General features: G+C 41.1%; 1 protein-coding gene across 1 annotated transcript in view; it reads right to left on the minus strand.

Moving 5' to 3' along the window:
- The window catches only part of TDRD12 (tudor domain containing 12), a 79,070-nt gene that overhangs the window by 23,743 nt on the left and 33,237 nt on the right, over positions 1-22,090 (minus strand). The window contains exons 17-22 of the mRNA XM_090063090.1: positions 20,165-20,356; positions 18,555-18,683; positions 11,129-11,246; positions 5,102-5,241; positions 4,763-4,983; positions 2,182-2,281 (exon numbers count right to left, since the gene is read on the minus strand). Of these exons, the coding sequence (XP_089919216.1) occupies positions 2,182-2,281; positions 4,763-4,983; positions 5,102-5,241; positions 11,129-11,246; positions 18,555-18,683; positions 20,165-20,356 (900 nt within the window). The remainder of the gene's footprint in view (positions 1-2,181; positions 2,282-4,762; positions 4,984-5,101; positions 5,242-11,128; positions 11,247-18,554; positions 18,684-20,164; positions 20,357-22,090) is intronic.

A 22,090-nucleotide genomic window follows, 5' to 3' on the forward strand; every position in this document is an offset into this window, starting at 1 on the left:
CAGGGATCGGGGTAGGGGAGCTGAGGTCAGCGCTTGGGCCAGCTCTATCTGCTGTCTAGTCCTCGGTGCTGCTTGTAGGGAGTGGGGTAGGGGAGCCCATCCCAGTCCTTGGAGCAGCTTTGAAATCATGGTGGCACTCCCGCATGCCTGAAGCATTCTGACTGGCTGTTTCCGTCAGCCAATCAGAGCATGAATAAAGTGTTACAGACAGACAGACCAACAGACTCGGGCTTTTATAATATTAGAATCATCTGCAGAATGCATTCCATTGCTGTTCTTTTTCTCTTCAGTAAGACCTTCTGTTTGACACTAAATTTACCTTAGAATGATAAACATTCAAACTGGGCTTATGCTATAAGAACTATAGCATTTTAACGTTTCAAATAACTAAACATTAATTTATCACTACAGCCTTGAGAGCCTAGCAAATCTTAGCCACAGATTAGAGAGGGGGATCTGAAACTTAGTTTAACTGAACTGTTCCACATCACAGAAGTCAAGTATCTGTATATACAGAGTAGAGTCAAAATGTCTGACAACAATTTGTAGGTTACTGTTTTACATGCTTATTCAATGAGAGCCAAAGAAATTAATTTGATCTGTATCATTCCATTTAGATCTATCCTCCAATGCCTTAAGAGCAAGTCAACTGAATTTTAAACCTCTGAGAACTTGAATACAGGGGGCAAAGGTAATTTATTTTCAGCAATAACCACAAACTTAGGCAGATAAGCAAAGCCAGAAGCCTCATTTTTGTAGGAAGCTGTGCCACCATATTTAACCTTTTGAATAACTTGTAAGAATATTTGCTTTACAGCTCTTCTGAGAGTTTATATACCCTATATAGAATAATTTCTCCTATCCAGTCAGGTATACATAAAATGGTTACATAAATGAAAAGGTTAAGCAGTGAAGTAGCAAAAGTTCCTATGTATCTGATCTATCTTTCTGTTTGAAAGGTCTTTTGAGGGGCTGTGGGAATCAGTCCATGGAAGTGACTTAAGTAACTCATTTCCCATGAGGTGTGGTTCAATTTCTCCAAGTGATTATCTGCTGCAATAACAGTAATCTTCTTAATCATCATAAAAAACTCTCTCGTTAATTTTTTGTATGGAGAACTGAGGAAGTTTTGTTACATTTAGTGCAGAAAGACTAAATCCTCAGGCAAAAACTAATACAACAAAGAATCAAGTTTCTTTTACTGGCCAGTGAAGAGCTTCACTAAGTACATATCGGCTACTTACAGATATAGGGGGAAAAAACCCAGTGCTTTACTTACAACTCAGCACACACCCCTCAACAAGCAAAATGCATGCTCCAAAAGAGGTGTTGCATCAGACTGACCTGACCAGCTCACCATGTATGTAGATCACGCGCTTCAGCAGGGCTTTTTGGCACTTTTATCTAATAGCTTGAATCAATCAGCTATTGGATAAAAGTGCCAAAAAGCCCCACTGAAGCACGTGATCTACACAAATGTTGGGCAAGCTGGGTCAAACTGACGCAATTCCTCTTCTGGTAAAGTGGTTTTGTTTTTTGGGAGTTTTTTTGCGTCTGTCAATGGTCACTGAGTGCTGGCCAAGAGGCAGAAGTGACAGGAACCGACAACAACACAGCATCAAGCGTGCCTTGTAGGACTCCTGCTTCCTTTACACAACAGGGCAAGAAAGGAGGTCTCATCAGCCACAAAACAGCCTTAAACAAAGGAGACCTAACCCAGCTGTCTCATTAAAAGTCTTCCATTGATATACAAGGGCCACAGGTGAGGATGAAGGACACTAGAAAGATCTAACGTCACTTCAAGCCATGCATTACAAGAGGCAATACTCCATGCTGTTTATTCCCGCTGCAGCTCCTACAGATGAGGAAGACATACCATATCTAGCTAACTGATAAAGTTTATTATATTTACTGTGAGATGATCCTAAAACAGAGAACATTTTTGCGTCCATCTTTTGTAAACTTTGTTGTAAAGAGAAACAATCACTTTCACTTTCCTGAAAGAAAGCAAGCAGTCAGCTAGAAGAGAGCAGAAAGGAAAACAGGACATTCCAAGGGCTCAAAATGTATGTTATTCTACTGATATTATGAACTGCCAATCATATTATACCAGAATTATTGCTAGCAATCAGACTGGCGTATTAGACATATTAAAAACAAGACAGAAGTCTAGTAACTTACTGTGACATATCCAACTGCTGATGTAATTTGATCTGAAGACTTTGGCGGGAAATCTATTTGTAAATTAACTTGATGCCGATCTGGACATATCCTCATATTCCTGCATATTTATAACACAACAAAGGAGGAAAAGACTTAACAAGGATAAACAAAGCCAATTCCATCCTCCCCGCCCTGAATTTTTAAGACAGCAAACTGAAGTGCTTTTTGACCATAGAGTCATCTGTCAATTTCAGAAGAACTAATAGATAAAAGATTAACAAGAACTTATGAGCATAAATTTCAGAAGCTAAGTCAAGAAACTATTAGGAAAAAAAATCCTATTCTTAAATTAACAGGTCCTCATGGGAAGAATATTCTATTTTATTAAGAAGTATGTGAAACTCAGCAGCAGCACTGGGGAATTCAGAACTGAGGATTATTTGCTTATATTTTGATAGCACTTAACAGGCCACAGTAAGTATTTGGCTATAACCCAGTTACTGATGTGACTACAGTATAATGGAGATGTACCCAAGCTGATTTTATACAACTTAGTTCAGGTACTGGCAATAGACTGTATGTGGGAGCATAAAGCTCAATATAAAACTAGTCTCTCAATTACCCAGCTTCTCACAAAGATCTTGCAGCCCATGCTGATTTCCATACTCTCACAACAAGACTACCACCTGCAACCAAACTAGCTGGTTTAAAGCTAGTTCAGGTGCATCTACACTACAAATATGGCAGATACATGGGTAAGGGTAGGAAACAGTGACTTTGGATAACGAGAATGTGGAAGACTCCTATGGCCTAAATCCCCTTCCATCCCTATGTCTGTATATACCTATATTGCCAGTGTAGTCACAAGCTACATAACTAGGAGCTGGGACCCAACTGGAGGAAGCATTCATTAACACATGCACATATTAAATTCTCTACCATAGCTAGAAGGAAGCAGACAGTTATTGTTGTAAGTTTGGTTTACTTTAAGCAAAAGATTAGAAGAATAAGTCATTTCAATATACATTCCAAGGAGTTTTTGATATCAAGTCTTAAAATTACATTTGTGATGAGTATTCTGATTTATGAAACATCATAACTAGGGACCTACTCAAATCACAAATTTTCACAAAAACCGTGAAAAATGGCAGTTCTCATGATTTTGCACAGAATTGCTAGGGGAAAGAAAGCTTACTAAAAATAAAACGCTGCAGAGGACATTGTGGCACAGCCTCACAGTCCACAGGGGGTGCAGAGGGAAGGAGCTGCCAGCACAAAAGGAAGCAGCCAAGATGGTGGCCACAACCTCCACCGCTGATTGGCTGAAAGGGCTGGCCATTAGCAGTGACGGGCATGTCCACATTAAGGGCAGCCTTCTCTACCAATCAGCGATGAGGAGCAGGGCCACCAGATCCCTTTGGACAATCAGAAGTGGTGAGGAGGAAAGGGCGGGGAAAGAGACACCATGAAAAGACAAAAAATGGTAACCAGCGCCACAATCAGCCTGCAAAATTGCCCATCTGCCACCTCAATTTGGGTAGGTCCCTAAATCATAACAGAAATCCGTAGTGTAAAATTAGCACTCCACTTCAAAAAAATACCACCTAGAGGCAATTGAAAGAAAATGTAGTTCCCATTTTCATCATACCAATGCTTAAAAAAAAAGGCATCACTCTTACTTGACTCCAAGTTAAAGACAAGTCCCCAATAAATGGATTATATGCATGGAAAATTGTACATTTGTTATAATTTTTCATGTAGATAACTTAATTACTGGAGAGTTGGCTTAAATGAATCCCTCCCATCACTGCGATGGGGAATGGTGCAGCAGTAAGTAGGGAGCATACTGTCTGCCTCTATGCCACTTGCCCCACATCTGTGTTAAATCAGAACCTATACACCTGCTGCGTGCCTTCCTCTTCCCATCAGTGTTTGTCCCCCTCCCTCAGTCTGCCTGCTTCCTACTCTCCACTGCTTTTCTCCTGCCATCACTTACCCCAATGTAGTAGCTCTGACTCTGGCCCAGGGCATGGAACACAAGGTGCCCGGCTCCAGCCAGATAGTAGTGGTGGCAGCTGCACCTTCGGCTCTGAGCTCTGGTTGGGGCCAGAACTGCAACAGCTCTGCCACTGCTGCAGTCTCCCTTGTACTCCCCTGGGCCACACACTTCCCAAGTGGGCTCCCTGGGTTGCACACCGCATTGTCTCTGCAACATTTTCCCCTCCACCACCACATGACTCAACCCAGCTGTGGCCAGGCAACTGTGGCAATGGCAGCTCCAGCTCCAGTATTCAAATCCAAGATGAGGCTCCCACCTCCTATGCTGAACAAATAAAAATCACCTATTGTTTTTGAGTAAATATGGTACCTACAGGAAAAGAGATTACTATGCAGCCCCTTCAATATCAAAGGGAAACCAACAAGAGACCTGCCACATTATTAAAAACCTGCTCTCTCAAGGAGGCATAACAACAGTTTTCCTCAAATATTAAACAACATTTGGCAAACTTTAGGGGGAAAAAGCCATTACTCAAAGCAAACAGCTCTTTGCACAAGTTATTTTAAGTAGTCTGCTAGAATAGATTATGCATTTTCTTACTTGCAAACCCCAAGTGTTTTAAGATAATGACAAAGAGGCCTTGCTAGTTTCATATCTTCTTTAGCTTTGAGCACTCCAGCTGTAAAGTCACGCAGTTCTGGTGGAATTTTAGCATCTGTGTGTTCCAAGTAATGCAGCACACCAGCTGCATGGCATCCATTTCTTTCAGTCAGCAACAAGATGGATTTTGCCTTTGTAAATTTGTCATCTTTCAAAGAACTCTTCAGAAAAAGGAATGAAGATTTTTGTTTTTAAAACGTTGTCCACCAAGTATACGGCAACATATTAGTAAGTGAACGTTAACCAGCAGAACTAAAACATCTTGAGAGTTAATCAAACCTTTTCTATGCCACTTCGAAAGTTATCAGACATGCTTTGTAAGCGTATACCAAAGACGCTTGGAGAGGACGGAAAACTGAAATGTACCACACAAGTTGCATCAGTAATTCCCAAGTATTTCATGCAGTCATCAGTTAAAACTGGAAGAGAAAGCAAGCCACAATACATCATATGTACCCATTACAAAGTATTTTTCTGGTGGACTAAAAGACAAAAAGATCCAGCTGAGGCATGTTCCACAAAGAAGTTATAATTTGAACATCATCATTTTGATGCTGTGTTGTGTAAAAATATTAGGAGGTAAATGCCCTGGAGAGAAAGTAACTATTTAGGCTGACAGAATGTTGACACAAATAAAAACAAATATAAACTGACCATGAATAAATTTAGGGTGGATATTCGAAAAAGTTTCTATTCATTAGCGCAGTCAGATTTTGAAACAGCTTTCTAACAAAAGCAAAAAGTAGCTCCTTAAAAAAGAAAAAAAAGCAGCAGCAGCTTGATACATTTGTTAAAGGAATTATGTAATATGGTTGCCTGCAATAATAGGGGACTAGACTCTACGGCTCAAGAGGTTTCTTTCATTCCTTTATTTCTTTGCATATTCACTCCCCTCCCAAGATTGTGCCACTTGGGCAATACATTTGAAAGTCCAACCTTCCCTTTGCTGGAATATTTTCTTACAAAGCCAAAAAAATCAAACAAGTTTTGTTACTGCTGATCTCATGCCTGTTGCTCCCTTTCCATACTTTATGTACCTCAACTTGCTTACTTATGTACCTCAACTTATTTTTGTAACGTTTATTTTTGTAACTTTTCTGGGAAACGTATTATGGTCTCAGAAGCTGCTTTGAACTTAACAGCTAAGCTTAAAAACGGGACTCTTTCTTGATCATTTTCCCTAGTGAACTCCCTGGAATAAAAACACAGACAAACTAAAAGCTTGATAGAATAAGGAATTTCTCTGCAGATGCTGAAAGAAATTCCGGATTTTGATGGTAGAAATTCCAAGACTGCAAAGAAACTGAGAAACTGTCTGGATATTTACACCCTTTAAAAATAAATATACAAATAAAACCACATATACACACACGCACTCCCCACAAGGTGTAGTATTTTCCCTTATCATGATGTTTGAAGTCTGGCCAAAGGAGAATCTGTTATTTTCCCTAGTTGAGCCCATTCCGCCTTGTATTTTTAGGGAGAGCAAAATAAATTGCTTCCAAAGTCCTGTATTTGGAAAAGCATTTATTTTCCATGTTTACAAAACTGGCAACTGAACAGCTCATTTGCCTTCAAGTTTACATAAAACCTGTTCAAAGAAGAAATACCTGACCATTTCAGGCAAGCAGGTTTTGGTCATGAGTTCTTTCAAGGCACTGCTAAACATAGATACAGGCATACCTCGTTTTATTGTGCTTCGCTATATTGCGCTTCGCAGATATTGCCTTTTTTACAAATTGAAGGTTTGTGGCAACCCTGCATCGAGCAAGTCTATCGGCACCATTTTTCCATCGGCGCCATTTTTCCAACAGCATTTGCTCACTTCGTGTCGCTGTGTCACATTTTGGTAATTCTCGCAATATGTCAAACTTTTTCATTATTATTATATTTGTTAAGGTGATCTGTGATCTTTGATGTTACTACTGTAATTGTTCTGGGGCGCCATGAACTGCACCCATATAAGACGGCGAATTCAAATCGATAAATGTTGTGTGTGTTCTGACTGCTCCACTGACTGGCCGTTCCCCCGTCTCTCTCCCTCTCCTCAGGCCTCCCTATTCCCTGAGACACAACAATATTGAAAATAGGCCAATTAATAACCCTACAAAGGCCTCTAAGTGTTCAAGGGAAAGGAAGAGTCGCACGTCTCTCACTTTAAATCAAAAGCTAGAAATGATTAAGCTTAGCGAGGAAGGCACGTCGAAAGCAGAGACAGGCCGAAAGCTGGCTTCTTGAGCCAAACAGTTAGCCAAGTTGTGAATGCAAAGGAAAAGTTCTTGAAGGAAATTAAAAGTGCTACTCCAGCGAACACACGAATGATAAGAAAGCGAAACATCCTTATTGCTGATATGGAGAAAGTTTTAGTGGTCTGGACAGAAGATCAAACCAGCCACAACATTCCCTTAAGCCAAAGCCTAATTCAGAGCAAGGCCCTAACTGAGAGAGGTGAGGAAGCTGCAGAAGAAAAGTCTGAAATTAGCAGAGGTTGGTTCATGAGGTTTAAGGAAAGAAGCCATCTCCAGAACATAGAAGTGCAAGGTGAAGCAGCAAGTGCTGATGCAGAAGCTGCAGCAAGTTATCCAGAAGATCTAGCTAAAATAACTGATGAAGGTGGCTACACTAAACAACAGATTTTCAATGTAGACGAAACAGCCTTATATTGGAAGAAGATGCCATCTAGGACTTTCATAGCTAGAGAGAAGTCAATGCCTGGCTTCAAACCTTCAAAGGACAGGCTGACTCTCTTGTTAGGGGCTAATGCAGCTGCTGACTTTAAGTTGAAGCCAATGCTCATTTACCATTCCGAAAATCCTAGGGCCCTTAAGAATTATGCTAAATCTACTCTGCCTGTGCTCTATAAATGGAACAACAAAGCCTGGATGACAGCACATCTGTTTACAACACGGTTTACTGAATATTTTAAGCCCACTGTTGAGACCTACTGCTCAGAAAAAAAGATTCCTTTCAAAATATTACTGCTCATTGACAATGCACCTGGTCACCCAAGAGCTCTGATGGAGATGTACAACAAGATTAAATGTTGTTTTCATGCCTGCTAACACAACATCCATTTTGCAGCCCATGGATCAAGGAGTAATTTCGACTTTCAAGTCTTATTATTTAAGAAATACATTTCGTAAGGCTATAGCCGCCATAGATAGTGATTCCTCTGATGGATCTGGGCAAAGTAAACTGAAAACCTTCTGGAAAGGATTCACCATTCTAGATGCCATTAAGAACATTTGAGATTCATGGGAGGAGGTCAAAATATCAACGTTAACAGGAGTTTGGAAGAAGTTGATTCCAACCCTCATGGATGACTTTGAGGGGTTCAAGACTTCAGTGGAGGAAGTAACTGCAGATGTGGTGGAAATAGCAAGAGAACTAGAATTAGAAGTGGAGCCTGAAGATGCGACTGAATTGCTGCAATCTCATGATAAAACTTTAACGGATGAGGAGTTGCTTCTTACAGATGAGCAAAGAAAGTGGTTTCTTGAGATGGAATCTACTCCTGGTGAAGATGCTGTGAACATTGTTGAAATGACAACAAAGGATTTAGAATATTACATAAACTTAGTTGATGAAGCAGCGGCAGGGTTTGAGAGGATTGACTCCAATTTTGAAAGAAGTTCTACTGTGGGTAAAATGCTATCAATCAGCATCGCATGCTACAGAGAAATCTTTCGTGAAAGGAAGAGTCAATCGATGCGGCAAACTTCACTGTTGTCTTATTTTAAGAAATTGCCACAGCCACCCCAACTTTCAGCAACCACCACCCTGATCAGTCAGCCGCCATCGACATCGAGGCAAGACCCTCCACCAGCAAAAAGATTACGACTCGCTGAAGGCTCAGATGATGGTTAGCATTTTTTAACAATAAAGTGTTTTTTAATTAAGGTATGTACATTGTTTTTTCAGACATAATGCACACTTAATAGACTACAGTATAGTGTAAACATAACTTTTATATGCACTGGGAAACCAAAAAATTCGTGTGACTCGCTTTATTGCGATATTTGCTTTATTGCGGTGGTCTGGAACCGAACCCGCAATATCTCCGAGGTATGCCTGTACGTTCATTTGATTGTGAAGGTAAACATTTGGAAGACAAGTTCTAAGTGAAGGTCATATGAAAAAAGGAGGTTGTTGAGAAACACAGAAAGAAAGCAGACCTTCAGGTCTACATAGAATAGAAAACTATATGCACCAAAAGGAGTTCCTGATTCTGATACTAGTGATTCCAAAATGGTTTGTGAGAAACTGCTCTTTGCAGCAGCAGATCAGCACTGCTGGAAGAGCCCACTGATTTGTGACAGATGCACTAACAGCTACTCAACAATTAAAGCTCCCCTGACCTGTAGCACTGATAGAGGATTACAGAACACAGTTACTGGTATTCTGACCTAAGGTCTACTTTCTTTTTGCATTTCTGAACAACCTCTCGTATCTTCGTTTGAGGTGAAGACAGAAGCGACGATTTTCGCTTGATATGGCGACAGAAAGCAGTCTACAGCCGTGACCAAAAGCCCACGTGCATGGCTGCAAACAACTTCAAAGATGGCCAATCAGATGCAAATTTGATCTCTTATTCCATGAGGTATCATATGAAGACGTTTCAAAATGCAGCGTCTTTTGTAACTTGTTTCTGGAGCTCCCAGCCTGTTGCTGTTCTCAGAATGTGAGGGGGAGAAAAGGGAGCACAGGCAGTTCAGTCCGTTTTGTTCAGCCCCAACTGCTCCAAGGGTGAAGCAGGTGTATTAGAACACCCCTCAAAGTGGGGGGCCTCCAATTTCACCCATGCCACCATTCAACACCAGCCGGGTAGCCCCAAGAATGAGCTCCCTCTGCTGCCTTTCCCTGCTCCCATTGTGAAAACCGAGCACTGGCAGAGAGCCATGGCCACTGCTATGGGAACCTGGCAGCTAGATTCCCCTCCCCCATAGAACCATCAGTGAACTTCTGTTTGGTCTGGGGTAACGCTGTAACTCAGAATAGTTTGCAGAAAAACATTCCGAGTTACAGCTGGGAGCTCACTTCTGCCTGCGCCTTACATCTTCACTTATATCACAGAAAATCTGGTGTATTTTTAGTGTTATTTTATTTTTGGTTCCAGAAAACATTTAGGGTGCTCTTGGTTTTCATTTAATTCTATCTTATTATTGGTTCCAGAAAGAAGCTGAAGTTATATGCATCTCTTATGCAGAAGATTGGAGATAACACTGTTTGGACCCTAAGTCAGAGCCTGGAGCTCAATTTCTAGTACGAGTCAAAAGAGCCAGTGATAAGACCAAGTAGCAAAATAAGTTGATTCGCTTTTAAACTAGTCTCACTGTACGCCTACATACAAGGATACATTACTGGGCATGGAGGTAAATTAACTGTACTGAAGAAATGGAACAAGGACTTGTCAAGTAACCAGGCTCTCATTTTTAATGCGTTCCTTTTTAATGAAGTCATAACTACGGAAAGTAAGTCTGAGGTTTTAAACAGCCACAATATAATATTAACCTATAGCCTGAAAAGCTGCAGGTGAAAAATTAAGGAGCAAAGCAGTTTTGTTTTGATTTTTTTTAAACAGGTGCAAGTTGTCTTTTATTCCTTTTTTAATTATTGAAATATATGTTGCATTATTAACAACCTTGATATTTGTTTAGATTTATCTCTCACCCTATCTGAAAGGCTCAGATGATAAATCCAGCATCTTGGATTTGAATCTTTAATTTGAAGAGCATCCCAGGATTATGAGAATCTATTCTCATTTCTTCACTGAGCTATCTACATTCTGTTAAGATGTACTGTTCTTTTTGTTTGGTTACTCTCTAATTCTGCTAAAAACAAACAGAAGTTCTAGTCTAATAAAGATTCTCAGAAACATATTTGCATTTAATATTGCTGCCTTCAAGTCTTTCAGGGGCTAAAATATAAATTGTTTGCATTAGCACCAGCAAATTTTACATCGGTTTTGTACACCAATTTAAGTTACACTAGGATCCAGGGTGGAGACAAACACCAGTCTCTCTAGTAGCTACTAGGCTAAATACTACTACAGCTCATCAACCTTAGGTGGCAGCAGAGCAAGTAATATCCTACTTGTATTGAGAAAACTGTTACCCAAAGGCAGCTATAGACACAACACCTACACTGGTGTATTCTTACTGCAGTTTTCCCTGGGGAACTGTTCATGGTTTCTACTCTGCATGTTTACTTTTCATTAACACCAGTGTAAATACATTATATAGGCTAAAAGAAATAACGTATTGCTGCTTAGAATCCGTTTCTTAAAAATGAAAGGAAAGCACTTACCTAACACAACATGAGTGCCAGGACTAAATTTTTTTCTCCACTGCTCTTCAACATATTTAAAACGATACTCAATTTCCTTGTGTATTTTTAAGCAATATATTGCACTGCTCTCCACTGCCTGAAACACAAGAGTTGTCTCTCCAGTAAATAGTAAAGAAATAAAATATGATTATACTAATTATTACTGCAGCTTAAAGTCCTACGAAGCCTTGTTCAAGTGATACATCATTATAGACTTATTTGGTTTATGCGAAGAAGGGATACCCAAGAAACCTTTCATTCAGAAGTAATTCTATGCAACTGTACTTAATTTACTTTGATGAACATTAGCTATACAATATTCCAGGCATTAAAAGGATTTCGCTAACAAACATTTTGAAATTATCTAACTACGTTAACATTTTCAACGGTTGGACATTCCAGATGTCATGGAATACTCATGTGAGGTATCCCATATATTTTTTAAGGATCTTATTTATAAGTATCTATTACACTTTCCTTACTCTTGAGTAAAATGCACAGTGCTGGTGTATTTTCCACATTTCTATATTAAAAAAAAAAAACAAGTGTAGTGTCAAGCAACTGCATCTAGGCCATATAAATTGGGAATATGGACCTCTTCAAACAGCTTTGCCATTTTTTAAAGTTATTCTTGCCTATCACTTCAACCTTTGAATTTAGTTTCACCATTTTTCTTAATAATTCAAGTATCACTACTTGATTAAAATATGTGGTAGCAGGAAAGCATGAAGCAAACAACAATAAAGACAGTAAAATAAACATTTAATTGAAGTACCAGACTGAAATGTAATTTTATCATTCTGGAAGGTTAAAAGCCAGTTTAGACCTCCTATTGTATTAAAGGTAAAGACTGGATTTAAATAATTCAGTTCCTTAAGTGTTCTCCTGTTGCTACATTGTTTGCTTTGTCCAAGGTAATTTATTTTCAAATATAACAGATTTATAAAGGCAAGCAATAGACTGTGTTGGATTTGGGGAAAAATGAATTGGAAGGACTTTTCAAGATGGACAAACAGCTAGTTGCCATATGAACTTTTGAAATGTAAAACTTTTACTGAATCTCAGAAAGGAACATCATAATACATGGAAGTACCCTTCAACATCAACTACCGTTATCCATCCTTCTTTGCAAGAGGAACTATATACATACGTGAAGTACGCATTAGGAATGTATCAATAAAAAGACTATTAAGGCTGTCTAGTCAAGTACTAAGAGTATGTATTATTAAGACTGCCCTTTAATTTAGCAACCTGGGGCACGTAGCTTCTTGATAGTCTTTAACTGCATAAATCATGTACTATTTGTACCTGGCAACTGTCTTATTCATTGCCCAGGAGGCATGGGGATCACAGAGTAGGTAAATGGATATAAAAAGGTAACATTCAATATTCAAATATTTGGCCCCATACTAAGAGTACAAAATGTTCATTTCAGAGAAATTTATACCAGTGCATAGTACAGGGTACATTTACCCCAGAGTTGTAACAGACACGATGTACTACTAAGGATACTTCACAGGAGCTGCAGTTCTTACCAACACAAACCAACTTAACACCTGAGGCAGACATTACAGCATGCACTGGAAGTTTTGGGGCCTAGACACCTTAAAATGTGAGACTATTATACTTTAGTTGGTTACATAGCAGTTAAAAGAAATTACCAAGGCTTCTCATGCAACATCAGTCCTCAAAAACTCCTTAGAAACCAGTAATATTGGTTTTTTCCAGATTATAAAACACTTTTCACTACTCAGTGGTTTGACTGCTCCACCTGTACTAAGGTTGCTTCTATGTCAGCTACTGGCCTGTCCCTCCTTGCAGAGTGGTATCCCATGGACTAGAGAAGCAGAGAAAAATCTCAGAGAAAGCACATGCTATATCTCTCACAATTGCTCTTTATTGGTCCCTAGGGCCTTTGGGAGAAGGAGGATGCCATTTAAAACCAATACAGATGGTACAGTTTGATACAAGTGCACTTTGTGCACTGAAGGTACTAGATAAAGGAAAGAAGCTCATACTGATGGGAAAGTGCTGCTGACTTGAGATGACCATAAATGGTATCACAATTTCAAAGTGGCTACATTTCAAGAGATCTCAGCAGTACTGCCCCCATAGACGTGGAAACAGATTATCAACATGAGAATTCTCATCTGTAGAAAAGATCATGTCAACAACCATCTGGAAACTAGCAAAGCCTAACTGATACTGGTCCATGACCAGCCACTTTGACATGGGTAAATCAATTCCTGGAAATTCTGTGCATTTGTTATGTACTGCCATGAAGAAGTTGTTAGTACAGGCACTCCTCAGGACAATATTGAAAGATCTGCACACATAAGTTTCCAGAATTATGAAGGCAATTAATACCACCCATGTCTCCGCTATATGCACCGCCCCCCACCATGCATCCGGGTACAAACAAAGGAAGGACTTCTCCATTAGTTGCAAGAAGTGGTAAACCACAAAGATTGACTCAAGCCACAATCAAATGGTGTAGAAATATATAGACCACAGTATTCAAGAACTTAAATATCTGTCATAATGAGGGGGTGGAGGGCAGGTTGCTTGCAGAACAGCCCCACTAATACAAACAGGGCAAGCATTCTCCGTTTCTGTTTGACTCTGTGGAGCCAATTTTGCCTCAGCCAATGAAACTTTATACAGAACATCTGGCTTCAAATATGGGCTTAAAAGCTGTCACATGAATGTAGAGTATGACTTTGTAAGAAAGAAGGCCAGATGGAAGTCCCCAAGGAAGACTCAATGTCAGAAAGCTACCTGACCAGCAAGGTGAAGGCCAGATGTTTTGTATATTTGCAAAGCATAATATTAAGAACTCTTAGGAGATGCACTAGATATGGAACAAGAGACAATGACTATCAAGGGTTTCAGCTACCTTCTACAAACACCTTAGAATAGCACTGACACAGAAGCCTTTGCATAGCAAACTACTTTGAGCAATGGCATGGAGGAGGTCATGCAGCATCTCACACGGCTATGGATATTGGTATGTGTGACTGAACACATGTTCTAAAAGTAAGTATATACTTTTCCTTCTAATTTATTGAGCAGAACACGAAGCATTTTAAAATTAAAGGAACACCTTTGCTAGAGTGGTAGTTCTCTTAGACTGAAGCTGTTCATGCTGTGCAGCTACCCACTATCCCAGAAAGGATGCAGAATCCACTTATAGGAAAGTCTCAAGGCTGGCATACTAATGACTAGTCTCAAGGAGTGAGTTATGGTGATCCAGCTTGCCACTGCTGATATTGTACCTCTCCCACTCCTCCACCAGAGCCGGGGACGTCACCACTGCAAGCCAGAAGACTTGCTCCAGGTTTTGTAGCTTTTGGGCACATCTCTTGGATGTCCAAAGCAATCTGGGCACACACTTCGATGACACAGGAACAATTTCCTACAACCTCAACTCACCTAAGGATGCTACCAACTCTCCTTATCAGGCAGATTCTCCTTCTTGCAGCCTTTCACTATGTATTAAAGCACACTCCTGAATAGCTGCCTCTTAAGAATTATTGTTCCATCCTCCACAAAAGATACGTCTTCAATACATTTCTTATTTCCATCATGATGTTGCTATGTTTTGTTCCCATTTTGGGCAGATCACCACAATGGGGAAGTAACAGGATACCCTGGATAACTAAAGGGCCTGAATCAGGTTCCCTATGCCTCACTTGCTTGACATTTTTTCATTCATTTTAGGGATTTTTATTTATTTTTTTTGGGGGGGGGGGGGAATTAATACAGAACCACTAAAGACTTTGTGAAGTGCCTCTCTGGCATTTTAAAGAACAGAAAATAAGTAGGTGCAAAAAAACAAGTTGGTGCAGGATAACTGTCATTTCTACAATTGCACATATTTTCCAGTCATTTCTGTAACTCTCAATATGTTCAGGTATTTAGGAACACCGAGTTCAGGGTTGGGCAATTACTTTGGGCAAAGGGCCACTTACCCAGTTTTGGCAAGCTGCGGAGGGCCACATGGATAGCCCTCCCCCTGGACAAGTGCCCTGCCCCCTGGTCACCATCTTGGGACCAATGTCCTAATGTTTTGGGACCAACGTCTCAGGGCCAGTGCTGGTGGGGCCCAGAGCGGGGCACAGGCTGGCAAAGGTCTATAGAGCCGGGTTGGGCTGCAACAGCAGGGAGAGGGGGAGCTGGCCCAGCTCCATATAGCCCCTGCCAGCCAGGACCCCTGTATTCCTGCTGCCCTGCTCTAGGCCCCACCAGCGCTGGCCCCAGAACACTAGCGTGGCCCCATGCACCCACTCACTCCCAGTGTCCTCCAGCCCTGCGGTACAGGCAGGGGACACTATGCAGCCCTGACCCACTGCTCTGAGGCAGGGAACAAACTGGTACTGAGTGCGCGGAAAAGTGGCCCCTCCCCTGCCCCGTGGCCAGCACTCCCTGCTGCAGTCACTCACAACCCGTGTGGAGATGTCCTGAGCAGGCACAGGCAGCCCCACGCAGGCTGCAAGCAACTGCAGCACGGGGTGCCAGGCAAACAAGGGGCTGGTAACCCAGCTCTGCTGCCAGCCTGGGCCCTGCGCCAGCTCTGGCCTTGCCTGGCAGTGGCGATGGGAGCGGCAGCAGCTGCGACCCCCCCCACTTGCTGTACCAGGCATCGTTTAACGCCACCACCGCCTCTGGGATGCCCAGCGCATGACCCACAGGTGGGCAGCAGCAGCAAACACTGCCTGGCACGGCAAGTGGGGAGGCCACAGCTGTTGCCACTGTGTACAGCCCCAACGGAAGGAGCCCAGAGCCAGTGCGTGGCCCAGGCTGGCAGCAGGGGCGGGTTACAAGCTTGTGCTGAGCATGGGAAAAGCGGCCCCTCACCCGCCCCATGGCCGGCACCCTGTGCTGCTGCCACTCACAGTCCACACAGGGCTGCCTGTGCCTGCTCAGGACATCCCCGCGCAGGCTGCGAGTGGCTGCAGCAGGGAGTGCCAGCCACGGGGCAGGGGAGGGGTTGCTTCTCCTCAGACTCCTTACCTGCGTTTCCAGAACAGGTGCAGCCACATGGTCCCAGGCCAGAAGCTCCTGCTAGGGCTTCCAGTTGTGGGGGGCGGGGCTAGGTGGGTCCTGCTTCCCCTGGATCCTACTGCCCCTGGTTCCTGTCATTTTTGACAGGAACCAAAAACAGATAAATATTAATTTTCTAAATTTTTTAGGGGCCCCACAGGCCAGATAGACCCGTGGGCCATATTTTGCCCACTCCTGACCTAGTTGGTCTGCTTGACCCAGTAGCAGGACTAGGGTAATGAGAAACTCTTCTAATTTGCCATGCCCTCTAACTGCACCATCCCAAACTAGATTCTAAAATAAAAGAAAGGCTCTTTATACTATGCCAGCATTGTCGATACATTTCAGAGACTGAAAAAGTATCTGAAACCACATATTTGCTTACATAACAAAGGGGGATTTTGCCTGCATAAGTGAAAGCACTGATAGGGTGTTGTTAATATACAAGGATTTACATCAGTTCCTATCTGCATATTTGACAGCCTGTGCTTGCTCAAAGAATCTGCATTGCTGACATTTGGGTCTTAATGCCCCAAGGGCCTTCTTCTCTGTATAGATTACACCTTTACAGTAATTTGTGATCCTTGCCAGGACTGTGATGTAAAGGGATCCTGAAGGTAAGAAAAAATTATTTTACAAGTAGTGTTGTGTGTGAAACTACCAACCACATCACAGCTAGGCTGAAATAGTTGTGTTTCAGTGTGACAAAGCGTGTGTTATGGTTTGGGCAATCCTCCAGGATGACAGAAAATAGGTCCTAAGAATTTAAGTCTTAAAACAAACCAAAAGAAAATTAACCATTTGTGGCATAGGGACACTGAAGTGCTTAGGGCTGTTTTGGATTTCTGTAACTTAGACTTATCAAACAGAAAAATAAAGTGAAAGTAAAGCATTACAGATCCCATTCAATCACTTCAATAAAATGAACCTCCCTCTAGAACTGCTAATATTTCCTTTGGCTTTTCTCAAACAACAGGTGAGTGATGGTTGGGGATATGGAAATTATCAGTAAAGGTTAAAGTTCTGCACTCCATCCCAAAATCCACTACAAAAACTATGCAGAAACAAACACCTTAAAACGACTTCAAGAATGGAAAATAATTGACTTAAAATGTTCATTTTATAGTTGATGTCCATTTGGCATTGGCAATGCTTTGGAACATACAACACACAAGGAGGAATTTTGCACTTAAGTTCCAAAGATGTTACAGTTTTGGCCTTTTAGCTCCTTGGCCAACAGGCTTTCTAATTATATTTGATGAATGGGGCCTTGATTGGGGGGGGGGAGGGAGGAAGTGTACACAAGCTGGGAACACCAACTGCGCGAGGAAAAAAAAAAAGTTATGGTAGGCAATTATTCAGTTGAAAAAGAAGTTTCTACTGAGAAATGAAACCACCAACACTGGCCTTCGGGGAGCAGGGTAAAGGTGATCAGGCAAATATAGCAAGTGCTCCCTGGAAGGAGTGGTGTTACTGTACCGTGGGGGCAAAGCTGGGTTTCAGAAATAATCCTAGCCAACAAGAAGGGAGGGCAGTAATTCTGGTAATATGATCTGAGGAAATCTAAAATGTGGTGGGATAAGTAAAGAAGGGTTTTACTAGTAACAAATCAAGGGGGTCAGGCACTAACCCTACAAGGGGCTGATAAGCCCTGTCAAGACTGAGACTGTTTACTGTATAGTATATTAGTGGGGTGAAGGGGGCAGGGAGTGTGATAAGGGTATAAGCTGACTTTACTTGCTGCGTATTATGTAAACTCTGTACTAAATATAATATAATATTACTCTCCTCATCACCACAGCCCCCAAAATCCTATGCAAACTTTAATGGATTTATTTTTACAGCATCCTCGTGAAGTAAAACTGACTTTAGTTTACTCATTTAACAGATAAGGATCCAAGAGCAACCCTGAGGCCAAAATTGACAATGTTCACTCATTTTAAGCACTCAAATTTTGATGCCCAGGGCCTTTTTTTTCTTAGAGATTGTGGGTTCTACTTAGGTTTTGCAGAAAAGTATTTTCCAATGGTTACAAGCTTCTGCCTTGTCTGCTTAGCTTTTATTCCTTTTTTGTTTCTACCCTTCTACTTTGTCTGCCTTAGGTTCCTTTTTCCAACAACTTTCATGAATTTTCATTTGGAAAATCAAAACAGTGTTATATGGAATTTGTTCACAACTTTAAAGTGGCACTCTAAAGGAAGTACTTTGATCTATAACCAATTATTTCTCTGGTAAGAAGAAATTACTGATCTCAAAAAAGTCCACATTTTTAATCTCTGCTCAGAAGTCAGTATTGCTGTAACTTGCTGTACCGTGTTACTTAAAACACCCTCCATATCTGTATGTACACAATAATACTTACTCTATAAACCATTTCTGTTTCATCCACAGAATTAGTGAAAAGCAAGGTCTTCTGAGCATTACTAGGGGTGTAATCCAATATCCGGAGTAATACAGAGATTTTGTCACAGTTCAAAGAAAGGTGCACTACCTGTTAAAGTGACAAAATTAAGTTAACTGGGACAAAAAAATCCTGTCACTTTACTACAGTGAATATTCTTCATAAGTACATTGCATTTATACACTGCAATTATACTATCAGAATCAAAAAACATTACTAGTAATGCCAAAACTCTGAGACACCTTGAGATCCTTCCAAGGGTACCACAAGGTGCTATGCAATGTTAGTACTGTTTAGGTACACAAATACAAAAAACTCCAGTATTTCAAATACTAATCCATGGTGCTAAAACATTCTGACCTGTTATGATTTTTTTTGAGTTCTCTACAAGAATTGCTCCATTATTTTTCCATCGTCAAAAAATTGAATGAAAGCTGAGAGCCAGCATTTTCTGAGTGATGCCTTAAGTCTAACTGTTGATTTAAGATCTGAGAAGTTCCAATTCAGGGACTGTACCCCAACTCCAATTGTCACTTGAAAAAACTACCATTTAAAAATCAAGCCTAGTACAAAAATTCTTCTCTCTGCACCCAAAAATATGTCTAGTCAAAAAGACGACCTTTTTTTTTTTAAATCTAAGATGTCATAACTTTAAAGTCTTGTATGTCCCAATCTGATCTGATTTGAGCTTTGTATCACTGGAAAGCAGACATATTTAGTTACACTTAGTACTTTGATTGGCTGGAAGTGATAAACACATGAGATTTTAATTTCATGACCTTGTTAGGTATAGAATTTTTTGTAGTATACCATGAAGTGCTGGGATTCATGGTAATTATGACGCCTGACTTTATAGCTTAAAAGTTGGGAATTTTTTTTTGTATTCCTTTACCAATCCAGTACATCTGGAATAACTGCTCTGTAACAAAAGTGGTATATACAGTACATGATTACATATACTTGATGCTTATTTGGGATGATGTACATTACTTAGGGTGCTGACAAACACAAACCCTCCCCTCCCTACCAAAAATGGCACTTCAAACTCAATACACTTGCATGCTGAGCCCAACACATGCTCAGAAGAGGCTTCAGGTTAGTTGGGCCCGGCTCACCCAACGCCTGTATACATGAAATACTTTACTGGGGCTTTTTTGGCACTTTTATCTAATAGACGATTGAACTGCTTTGGATAAAAACCCCAAAAAGCCCCATTGAAGTGCCCAATCTATACAGATACTACAGAGCTAGGTCAAACTAATGTGCTGCTTCTTCTGGTGAAGTGCATTTTTGTTCCCCCCCACCCCATCTATCAGTGCCCTCAGAACTGTAGAAAGTAAGGCTGGAAGGGCATTCTGGTTGCAAATCACTAGTTTAGGCATTCTTACCTGTGATTAAAATATGAGCATAATAAAAATGGTGAAATATCCAATAAATGTTCAAATCTAAAAACTAAGCTCTTTCCAACTATAAAAAAAACACTGCAAAAAGTATACAAGCATCACCTCTGTACAGAACACAAAGTAGTTGTGTAACTGAGGGGAAAAAAGCACAATTCCTGGACTTTTTACCTGTTGAACATTTCCATATACGGATGCTTCTTCCATAGATGTTATCACAATATAAGGATCATTCATGAACTCTCTTGTTACATGTTCTATATGTTTATTCCAACGAGTTCCAACAACAACAACCTGACGTGGCGCAGATTCCCTCCCTGCAACAGGGATCGTTTTCCTATAATATTCTAGGATCATAAATACCTGTAAAAAGAAATTTTGTTTTCCTTTTTTGGGTAAACACCTCTCTTATTCCAGTCTACAAACAGTAACAGTCAGTGGAGACTGCATTGCATCTAAGAAAGACCAGTCACACTGTACATATAAGCCAGAACCCATCCATTCAAAAATGCAGACTGCAAACATGCTGGTAAGTACATTTCATCTCAAGGCAAGGTATGTAAAGGAAACTGAAGAGAAGAAAGTATGCATGGATCTGTTTTTTGGAGGATTTTTTTTTTTTTTTTTAAAGGAAAATTTTTCATGTTCCAAGTCAAATCAGCCAAATCAATTCCAAATCCATGAGTCATTCAAGAACCATAGGTGGCCATACGACCAGCGAACATCTGCCACCCCCACCTGGGGTTTCAGATGTTTCCAAATCCTTCAGTGGGCATCCTGCGTGGAGGCTCAAACCCAGAGATTAGGGTTTGGATGCCCCTGGGTTTCGCCTGCCTCAGCCATATGGCCACAGGAGCAAGCTAGGAAGAAATCTTCCATTTCCATAAAGTGAGTGTAAAGCCAAGATCTTCCTATTGGAAGTGGAAGTGGGAGGTTAAATGTACATTACCTCCACCCAGGTACTACCCCTTGCCAGAAAAGCGGCTATCCTTAGCAACTAGGAAAACTGCCTTGGTGGACATGGTGTTGAAGCACGCAGGGACCTTTTATACCTGCCATGAGGCACTGTGCTTCAAGTACTGTTAAGGCAAAAGCCTCAAATGAGCTGCTTGAGGTGCACACTAAAGCACCCACAAAGTATATATACATAAAAAAATCCTTTGCACCGCCTTGATCCCAAAATAGCAGAGGGAGGAGGAAAGTGGGTGAAGCTTTAAGAAAGCAAAACTTGCCCACTTCCCCACACCCCTCCTCCCAGCACCAGGCTGTCAGTCAACCAGGACTAGACTTGCCTGCAGTCAGCAGAGCTACTACTCATCTGGGAATACAGGCCACAGTTCTACTTGCAATGGAGAAGGTTGGTACCACTCCCATGCTAGCTGACAACCTTATTCGTGGGGGAGTACAGGAGGGCTGCAACTTTGCTTGCTGTGCCCCACTATGGGTGGGAGGCTGTCAGTTAGCAGAGGGCCTCTATTTCCCCCCTGCAGCAGAGCACATCACACAATGCCTTCACTTCTAGTGCATTACTTTTACTGATACAGATACACATCTTCCTATGACCCGTGTGCGTCAGGATCAGTTTGAATAGTCTCTACTGACCCCGCAGCAAAAAGACTTAGTCTGTATGACTTGTAGATGGGAAAGTTATCTTGGTTCAAGAGAAATTCTGTCTTCCATTCCAGGGGAATAGAGAAGCCTGCCTACCAGGTAATCAAAAGAGATCTCAGTGGGGGGGGGGGAAACAAACAAACAACCCTGAAAAAAAGGTTTTGTACAGGCCCGAGGAAAAAGGGTCTGCGTCACACCAATCCCATGAGTTACGTTTTCCCTTTCTGCTCCAAGACATTAGACACCATGTTAAAGCAGCATGGAAAAAAAATCAGTTCTTAAACTGCTCCCCATCCCAGTCTCCCATGTCTCTTTTTAAGTATTGCAAACCTCTTAAAATCTTTCTTTTTTTTTTTTTTTTTGGTGTGTGGGGGGTTAACTTTTGCTAAAATTTGGACAATCACATCATAGGCTAGAGTCCTGTTTTATACTGAGGTCATATTTATAACATACAATAGAAGCAACATAAGACCACCTGAACAAATC

Source organism: Crocodylus siamensis, chromosome 9 (genome assembly GCF_052110815.1).
Source record: "Crocodylus siamensis isolate JL-2025a chromosome 9, ASM5211081v1, whole genome shotgun sequence".
NCBI classification, from domain to species: Eukaryota; Metazoa; Chordata; order Crocodylia; family Crocodylidae; genus Crocodylus; species Crocodylus siamensis.